At 37.9% G+C, this 9854-nt stretch overlaps 1 protein-coding gene across 1 annotated transcript; it reads left to right on the top strand.

Moving 5' to 3' along the window:
- The first annotated feature begins 1246 nt into the window (after window positions 1-1246).
- On the top strand, window positions 1247-9064 carry LOC143638729 (synaptonemal complex protein 3-like). The gene is made up of 8 exons (XM_077106535.1): window positions 1247-1337; window positions 1823-1892; window positions 2058-2092; window positions 3809-3926; window positions 5004-5103; window positions 6578-6676; window positions 8797-8901; window positions 9011-9064. The coding sequence occupies exons 1-8, from the start codon at window positions 1247-1249 to the stop codon at window positions 9062-9064; spliced, it is 672 nt and encodes a 223-aa protein (XP_076962650.1).
- The last annotated feature ends 790 nt before the right edge of the window (window positions 9065-9854 follow it).

The following is a 9854-nucleotide window of genomic DNA, read 5'->3' as shown; positions in this document are numbered from 1 at the left end:
GGGCTGTGTCCTCCCTTGATGTGCCAGACTGGTGCAGGCAGAGGGGTCCCTTCCCATGGAACTTACTGAGGAGTCATTTAGTGAGTCGTGCGGCCACCGTCTGCCCTTGGGTCTGTCCTCCTCAGCGGCCACCAGCCGGGGTCATCTGGGGACCCGAGCAGTGAGATCCCGCAGAGGCGCCTGAGGTGGAGGGTTGGGGGGGCGCGGGGCAGTTGGGGCTCGTACCAGCCCTCGTGTAGCGGGATGGGACTGGACAGGTTGGGTGGGACAGGATGGGGCCGGGTGGGGCAGGACTAGACCCTAGGGCCATCCTTCCCTTCCCCTAGGGTTCCAGCAGGACTAGGACAGGACTGGACTGGACGGGGCAGGGCGGGACTTGAGCCTGGGGCCATCCTTCTTGTCCCAGCCGGGTTGGAGTGGACAGGCCAGGGGGGACTCACCTGTGGGCCATTCTTCCAGACCCCTCAAGTTCTGGCAGGGTGGGGCAGGGCAGGGTGGGGCTTGACCCTGGGGCCATTCTTTCCTTCTCCTTTGGTGGTGGGGGGGGAGGGACTGGAGGAGCGGGGCGGGGCTGGACCCTGGGTCCATCCTTCCCTTCTAATGTTCCAGAGGGACAGGAATGTGCAGGGCTCGACCCTGGGGCCATCCTTCCCATGTCCCCTCAGGTTCCAGCGAGACTGGGACTGGACAGGTCAGGGCTTGACCCTGGGGCCATCCTTCCCATCCCTTGGGGTTCTAGCCCTCCTGCAGTGGAGCAGGACTGGGAAGGGAACAGGACTGGACGGGACTAGACCCTGGCCTGGCGTCATCAGGTCGGGGAGGGAGTTGACCCTGACGCCATTTTCCCATCCCCTCCATTTTTTCCGTCTGCTTGGGTTCCAGCCCTTCTGCAGTGGGATCGGACTGGACCCCTGGTGCCATCCTTCCCTTCTCCTAGGACTCCAGCTCTCTTGCAGTGGGATGGGACTGGACGGGGCAGGGTGGGACTTGATCATGGCGTGGCCCCATCCTTCCCATCCCGTCTGACTCCAGCACACATACACAGGGACAGTATTGGACGGGGCGGGACTCAACCCTGGATCCATCCTTCCTGTCCCTGCTGGCTCCAGGGCACGCGTGAGGCCACACCAATCTACAGCCACAAAGCCCTGTGCCCTGCTTCTCCTCTGACACCTCCTGCTTTCTTTAGTGCATCCCTGCCCTCTCAAGCTTCTGGGCTCCTGTGCAAAGCGAGGCAGTGGTAGCCATGGCACCCACGGCAAGGAAGAGCTTGGGGAGAGCTGCCAAGGCCCAGGCGGAGCCTCAGGATCTGTCCATCTATGACTTTGTGTGCCCAGGTGAAAAACGCTCCTGTCCCAGGGGTCCCTCCAGTGGGGAGGTTCTGCTCTAAGCATCCCAGGTTCCCAGGGTCCCCCTCTTGTCCTGTTGGGCCCATGAAGCACGTGGGCTGCTGGAGTTCCTGGTCGTGGGTTGGGGCTGCCCCACGTTTTCAGCGCCGAGTAGCACCTTCAGGGCTTCTGATTTCTGGTTCATGCTCCTCTGGACCCCTGGTAGCCCTCACTTCCTACTTGTCCCAGATGCAGGACATACTTTACCCTGACTTTGGCCCTGGTACAGATGCCTCCTTCCAATGGCTCCAGGCCCTGACCTAATTTATTGTGGCCTACACCTAAGGGATTCCACCTCTGTCTCTCTGCATCAAGATCTTTTCCTTGGCCTGAAGAGCCAGGAAAATTGCACAAGGGAGAGGATATCTCTGCAAAGAGTGGATCAAATAGCACACTTGCTTGAAAAACATCTTTCCTTTCTCTTTTCTATGCAGCAACCAGTTCAGGACTTGATGACAGTGGGGAAGATAATTCTCTCACTGGACGACATGAGCAAGCCGTGGGGTAATGTGTTTAAAGCAGTTTTAGCCTGCTGTGCCACATAGTGTGATTTCAGAAAAGTCTGCCTTCTGCTCACATAGCACCTAGCTAACCTTAAGTGCCTAGGGGTCTTCTTCCAGAGTAACAATTTTTTGCCTCACTTAAAAATTTCCTGTCATTTTTTTATAGGGAGGATGTACAAAAGATGTTACGGGAAGTTGGAGGTATGTTTTGGAAGATATTTTTACTTAAAACAAATTGTGTTCAACTGTACAACTGTTAGTGTAGGATTTACTAAACACTGGCCTACAGGACTCTGCCTAAAGTCTTTTTTTCTCATATACAGAATTTTATGTATTTAATTTAATTTTATGACTTTCTGAAGTTTTTATCTTTGGAGCAGTTTTTATCTTTAAGATAAGTTTTTATCTTTAAGAGTTCCTCTGAAATAGCTGTTAGTATTTTTACTTTAGTTAATCATGTAGTAGAAAATTGAAGACTACTTTTTTGTTTGTTTGTTTGGTACCAGGTATTGAACTCAGGGGCGCTTAACCACTGAGTCACATTCCCAAGCCTTTTTTGTATTTTATTTAAAGACAGAGTCTCACTGAGTTGCTTAGGGCCTCACTAAGTTACTGAGACTGGCTTTGAACTTGCAATCTTCCTGTCTCAGCCTCCTGAGCCTCTAGGAATACAGGTATATGCTACCACGCCCAGCAGAAAATTGAAGACTACTTTTATACCTAGTGAGAAAATGTATGATTGTATCCAAAAACTCACAAATTTTCCATTTGCTTGTTATTTGTCAGCCACACTGTTTTAGATGTATTGGCACAGGTTTATGATCCCAGCAACTCAGGTAGCCAAGGTAGGAAGATGGCAAGTTCAAGTCCAGCCTCATCAACTTAGTGAGATCCAGTTTCAAAATAAGATTTAAAAAAAGGACTGGGGATGTAACTCAGTAGTAAAACACCCCTGGGCAATCCCCAGTACCATAAATAAACAAGCAAACAAACAAACTGAATAAATTTCTTTTATTTCTATATACTGTAAAGTCTATAATGTTAACAGCGTATTTATCAACTTTTGGCTCTGCTATAGAGATAATTCATACAAAGGATTATGTTTTGAAAGCTTTGGTTTATTTGGTGCTGAAAGTGCTTGTATTGTGAGGTGTGCAATTAATTATTTGTTATAGATGGACACCATGAGTATTGATAAATAGCTATTGGTAGTAGGTCTTGATGTAAAGTCATATCCTTAGTATTGTATTACTTTCTAGTTGTAATATTTTATGAGAAACACTGCAGTTACAAATAAACATCTTTTACAACATCCATGAAAATATTTAAAAAGTGCTCTTATGTATATTCATTTACTTATGTAAACCTGGAATTCTTATAACCATGAACACTGTCTCTTAGTAAAATATAGTTAAAAGCATCACCCACTGCATGATTTATAAATATTTTTATTATAGTATATTTATTTCTCGCTCTTTGACAGACTTTTTAAGTAAAGTACTTTTGTGTATTTTATGAAATGAACTCTAACAATATTCCATCCTAGGAGTGTCCTTTGAATTAGAGGACATTTAATAAATTATAAAATTTGACTCATTAACTGCTTCTCAAGAGGAAATTAAATTATTTTTTATGCTTCTTTGTATACATTTTTAAAAATATAAATTATTTTGACTATTAGAATTTTTATCTAATTTAAAAGGTGACCTGCAGTTTGATAAATGAGAAGTGTATTACTATTACCTAAATATGTTCATAGAATATAAGTGAGCAAATCTTGCTTTTAAATGATGACTGTTTTATAAATTTTAAATGTCTTTCCAATATTGCTGAATCAACATTTCCCATATGGGTACAAATATATGGGAGCAAAGTAATTTTCAATAGCCACTTAATGAAAATTTATTTTATATATAGCTGACATCACACAAGCTCTTCTTGCTAGAAGAAAACGGTTTGAAATGAATACAGATGCTTCTCTCAAAATTATTAATGAAAATATTGAGCATATTCGCAAAATACAACAAGAGCAAAGGTAAAGTTTTGTTTTGTTTTTGGAATTACAATACTGGTATGTGTGTGTGTGTATACATATATGCATACATATATGTGTGTGTGTGTGTGTGTGTGTGTGTATACATATAACTATTCATGCATAAATCTTTGCACTCCAATTATCACCATGCATTTATTAGAATCTCCAGTTAAAAATGTGTTTTGTAGCTGGGTGTGGTGGCGCACACCTATAATCCCAGCAAATTGGGAGACTGAGGCAGAAGGATTGAAACTTCAAGGCCAGCCTGAGAAATTTATTAAGACTCTGTCTTAAAATAAAAAGGGCGGGGGTGTGGCTCAGTGGTAGAGGGCCTCTGGGTTCAATCCCTGATATGACAAAATATTTTGCTTGATTTTCTCTAAACAGATAATTTTCGAACCTTAGTTTCACAGTACTGAAGTATATTACCTAGAAGACAATAAGATTACCTCTTTTGCCTTTGAGATAATAGTATTTTCCCTATAAAGTTGATTTATATAAATTTATTATAATATGTTAACTGAATATAAGACAAATGTCCAATCATCAATCCTGTGAGTGTTAACAGTATTCAGTTATATAGAAAAGGTAATTCATATTGCAAATAATTTATGTTTTTAGCTGAATTTCATTCTCTGCTCTTTTTGCAAAATTAATTGTGGCAATAAGGAGAAATAGTTAAGAGAAATATTCCTGTCTGGAAGTGTTACACAGTGAATGGATATGTTATCCACATTAAATCTAACTTCTAATGCCAGAATCTATGTTATTTAGTAAGAGGAATTGAAAATTAAACTGCTTTTATATCAATTAAGTATTTGTGGAAAATTTATACTGCAGTCCTCAGTTTTCAAGCTGTTAAGCAGATGAACTAGCTTCTCTAGTAGTCACTTAGGAATAAATATTTTTATAATGAGAGTAAATCATTTTGCTTTTCTCTTTCTCATGAGAAGATTTTAGCTACTTTTATTTTCCTTTCATGGTATAAATTATGTGAAATTATGTCAATCACTTTTGTTTTGAATATATTTTTCATACTTTATGCAGTATGACCATGTTCATTATTATGTTTTACAGGCAGAATCTTCATTATAAATATTCTCAGCAATTTCTGCCTTTGTTTCAACAGTGGGACATAGAAGTACAGAAAGCTGAGGAGCAAGAAGAAAAACTAGCTGTTGGTATCAGGCTTAGCTTTATGATTAATCTATTATATCAAAATCTCAAGTAGCAACAGTTCATGCAAAAATTCAGGAGAGAAGGTAGAGGACTTAAGGCTAGCTGGGCAAAGGTGGGTGGAAGATGTGGTGATGGGAGACAGGACTTCCTGTTAGGATTGCTTGTGTTTCTTCAGAGAAGTGGTGAGGTCATCATCTGGGACTAAGGATGGGGAGCAGATGCTGCTTTTAGGACAAAAGAGAAGGCAGGGAATTGTTTCTTGAGAGTGGTTCTGTGGACAGACAAGGGAAATAGAAATGCCAAGAGGCGATAGGGTTCAACTTAAGTTCATAACATAGTGATCATGACTTTACAGCGGGAGCAGGCAGCTTGGCTTGGCAGAACGTGTAGAGAGTTGGATTTGAGAGGTTTGGGTTTATCCAAGTACATTAATGAAGGGAGAAGGGGTCACAGTGTATAGGCAATGATGGGTGTCTGATGACTGACTATGGAATGTCATCTGGGACTGAGAAAAGTGAGGACATGGGGACAGCATATTAGACAATGAAAAGTGCTCCATTCGAGGGAATTTAGGTCTTTTAAGACTATTGAGCCACAGTATTGAAGAGAGTGACTTACAAAGGTAGGGAAGTAGTGGCTGAACGTTGTAAAAATGGAGATATGGTGCAGTACAGTGGTCAGGAGCCTGGACTCTGGAATCATACTGTTTGGGATCCAAAAGTATTTCAGGTAGCTGCTCACTGTGAAACCACCAGCAAATTATTTATATCTGTGCTCTGTTTTCTTTTTAGTGAAAGAGGACACACTAAGAGTATCTACCTCACGAAGTTGTTTTGAATAGTAAATGAGTTCTTTTTTGATGAGTTAGTTTAAAATGCTTCGAAACAGTATTTTAACATAAGTTTCCTATATATCTTTGCTGTTGTTTGTATTATGTAGATTCTGCAGTTATTGAGCATGAAAAATCTAGAGTTTGACTCTGGGAGTGGCAAGTAGGGAACAGTATGAAATTATTGTTGGAAAGTGGGTCAAGGAATAGAGAGGCTTGCATCACTGGAAGTTCCAGCCCTGTGTATATTGAAATGAGCAGGAATTAGTATTATTTTTGAATATTGGATAAGAAGAAATATTCCCTTCTTAATTTCTGCTAGGTAGGACTTTAGATTTTGTCTGCCTGTGGTAAACAGATTATTAGAAGTGTCATCTGTTGAATTTGAAATCAATAATTAAATACATTTATTTGAATATTGGTAAAAAAATGTCCTATTCAATGAGTGATACAAAAGATGATTTTATTATTTTGTTTGGGTTTATTGGAGTTGAAATGCAATTATTTAAAATTGGATATAAACAGTAAAACAAATTAACAGTTATTAATTTAAAGTGTATTTCTTTCAACTAAGATTTATAGATTTGTTTTTAAAATGTTAAATTTTATTCAAATTTTATCACTTTTCATTTTATCTTTTTAGAATATGTTTCAAGAGCAAAGAAAGCTTTTTCTTCAATCTAGAATTATTCAGCGTGAGAAAGTTAAAGAAATTAAAAATTTGTACGAGCAATTGCTAAAGGTCTGTTGTGTTGTACTTGGAGGAAACAGTACATTCTCATCAAATACAATATATATGTAGAATTACAAGACTGATTGGTTCTTTCTGAATTTATGGTGAAGCAGTTTGATTATGTATTTAAAAATTGTTAATCATACTCTATCTCAAATTTATTTTTCTAGAATTACCATACTTTTTACATGAACTTTTAATTTTAGAAACCATTAATAGTTGTGAGAGTTATTTAAAACAGAAGTAAAATTGGGAATTTTACCTAGAAATATACATTTTGTCCATAACATTGATGCTTTATTAACACTATAATGATGTTTTTATGTTCAAATTGATAATATATAGTGAAGAGCAGCAAGTCGATAAATCATTTCTACTTTTCTTTTACTTGTCTTTTATGGACAGCTTTCATTAAATAGGAAGTAGGCAAATATAACTCTTTCATTTTCTAGTGTAGTTCATAAGTGTTCTATGGCATATTTATTTATAGAATTATTAATGAGTAAGAATGGTTTTATGTTCCAACTTACGATTACCAGGATGAAAAAACAGGTGGAAGATTAACCCTTTGTGAATTGAGAATGTTCTTCTGTCATATTTGCGCATCAGCTAATTTTCCTCAATAACATTGGCCTCTTATTCATGTAGATGCATATTATTTAGGAGTTAAAAATCCTTTGGGGGGTTCTTTTTAATAGTCCCTTTAAGATGTACATTAAAATGTCACTCTTAACTAATTGAGGTGTTTCAGTAAATAATTAAATTATTCTAAAAATTCTTTCAGGAACTTCAGAGTCATCTGTATACAAAGCACTTATTTAGAAAGAGCTTGCAAGTTGAGAACATGCAGCTCTAATGTTCCCTTAGAACCATTAACAAGTTGGTATGAAGAAGTAAATAGAAAAGTTTTCTTCTAAATGTTATTGATAAATGTTAATAGTTATGGTAGGAACTTTATTATTTAGCCTCCTGAATTTAATTATCCTTCCCATCCAGTTATCAGTAGGTCCTGTAGTCTTACCCCTGCTGTGGCACCTTTTTTTTTTTTTTTTTTTTTCCTGTGCTGGGGATTGAACCCAGAGCCTGGCCCATGCTAGCGGACCTTTTATTGCTTTAATTTCTGCTGTTGCTGCCCTAGTTCAGGACTTCATTATTCCTTGCCTGTAATATTAAGTACTCTTTTTCTGAGTTCTCTCTTCTCGATCCATCCTTCAAGATTTTGTAGTATCATCTTCCTAAAACATGGCGCTTCCTTCTTCTAAAACTATCAGTGGCTTCCCCTTCTTAATTCTGTTATTCTGATACCCTCTTCCATGTGCAGGAACTCACCATTACATTTCCTCATTTTGCTTATATTCTTCCCTTACAGTATTTTTAACTTCTTTTCTTTACCTATTGACATTTTATTATTTTGCCCTCTAAATCTCACTGAACCTCGCTTGTCACCCTCATACCCCAATAAATTCTTCTTCCATACCTATTTTAAAGTTTTTATATTATTTCTGTTTAAATGTTTGCTCATATATATGAATACAGAAGAGATTGTAGTCATTTTTTAATTCTTCCACAGCATGTAACCCAGTACTTTTTCCATAGTGTACTGGATGTCACTATTGAATGAATGATAAATATTTAGAAGGGTCATATGATAGTCTGTTTTATTCTAAGGAAATCATGTTACATGAACTGTTAGTGATAACAAATGAGTCATTACCCCGTTAAGAAGTGTGGCATTTCATAATGCAGGTCTACCAGTCTCTTTCTATGTCTGTTCCATGTTGACAACTGCTCACCAACCCATTTTTGTAAACTAAGTACGTGATTGTTGTTCCTCTCATATAAATATTCTTCCACTCAGATCTGACATTTAAAAAATTTCTTGGGGCTGGTGAAGCAGCTCAGTGTGAGCACAAACCTACCATGTTGAAGCCATAGGGTTAGTCCTTGGCACTGCAAAAAAAAAGTTAAGGGGATATTTATATCTGCATATATTAATTATAATTTCAGTTTGAATTAATAGCAAACTCTCTGAATATCAAAAGTTGTTACTTTTGAAATTTAATTTACACATTTGGAATATGAAATAAGAAGTGGAAGCTTCTAACTGAAGTTGACTTTTTTTGTTTTAGAGTATCAAAGACCTGGAGGAGTATCATGAAAGTCTTGTTATTGGTGAACAAAGTAAAGTGAAAAAAGAAATGGCTGAGTTGCAGGAAAAAATTCTTAGGGAGACTGTAAGTAGCTTGTATTTAATATCAAAACCCAAGAATTGCTATAAACCTTGGAATATTTTAAATATAGAAATATGTATAACAGCTATCTAAATTTCCTTTTTTGAAACAGCAACAGCAAGAGGTGGCAGTTGTTGAAAAGTCTCTTCACTCTCTGTTATACTGATGGCTCTGAAGAAAAAACTCAAACCTACGTTACCTACAGTTAAAAAACTCAAACCTAAGTTACCTAAGTTAAATATAACATTAGTTACAACAATAGACATTCTAATATAATGCAGTACATGTTTGTCATTTTGTTAAACACAAGATGCTCACTCTGTTAACTATCAATTGAACCCTAAACGGTTTTGTAAGTAGCAGCAATTACAAAGTTGTACATATCAAACTTCTAGCCCTTTGGCAGTAATGGTGACTTCTTCTCTAATGCTTGCAAGTACATTTTAATAAAGATTATTCACTTTAATATTTGGCCTCAGTGAATCGATATCAGTCCCAAAACATGGACATTTACATTATTTATTCCTTGAGGAAAAAAAGACAAAGTCTATTTTACCTGTGTACCCCTTTGTATTGATTCATTAGCTTACAAAGCCAATTCCAATGCAAATATGATTTCAAAAGAAAATCAACTCGATGGTCTTATAAAATTATTAAACACACTACATCTGTGTTCTTGAAAGAATTAAACTGCTAAAAATGATTCTGTCAACTGAACAAGATACAAAAACGTCAGTGCTGAACTTTGTGCTTATGGTTGTAGCATTTCCACAAAGATATCCCAATTTCATTTACTTGGTTTTGCTCTACCCTCAAATCCCACTTGTCTTACAATTGATTGAAAGTATTTTATTAACATGTAGTTATTCTTAATTATTTGGGGTTTAACCATCTCTTTTAAAGTGATCTAAAGTGCTCTGTTTCTGAAGTTTAATACTCAACAAGCATGTGGAAGT

The sequence above is a fragment of the Callospermophilus lateralis genome, chromosome X (genome assembly GCF_048772815.1).
Source record: "Callospermophilus lateralis isolate mCalLat2 chromosome X, mCalLat2.hap1, whole genome shotgun sequence".
Lineage (NCBI taxonomy): Eukaryota > Metazoa > Chordata > Mammalia > Rodentia > Sciuridae > Callospermophilus > Callospermophilus lateralis.
This window is presented reverse-complemented; position numbering and strand designations above follow the sequence as displayed.

What these genes read in the sequence shown, in the direction of transcription:
- LOC143638729 (XM_077106535.1), top strand. Translation starts at nt 1,247, where the DNA reads ATGGCACCCACGGCAAGGAAGAGCTTGGGGAGAGCTGCCAAGGCCCAG. An exon ending in GATGTTACGGGAAGTTGGAG is followed by an intron (nt 2,093 to 3,808) that starts GTATGTTTTGGA and finishes TTTTATATATAG; the next exon opens with CTGACATCACACAAGCTCTT. An exon ending in AGCAAGAAGAAAAACTAGCT is followed by an intron (nt 5,104 to 6,577) that starts GTTGGTATCAGG and finishes TTATCTTTTTAG; the next exon opens with AATATGTTTCAAGAGCAAAG.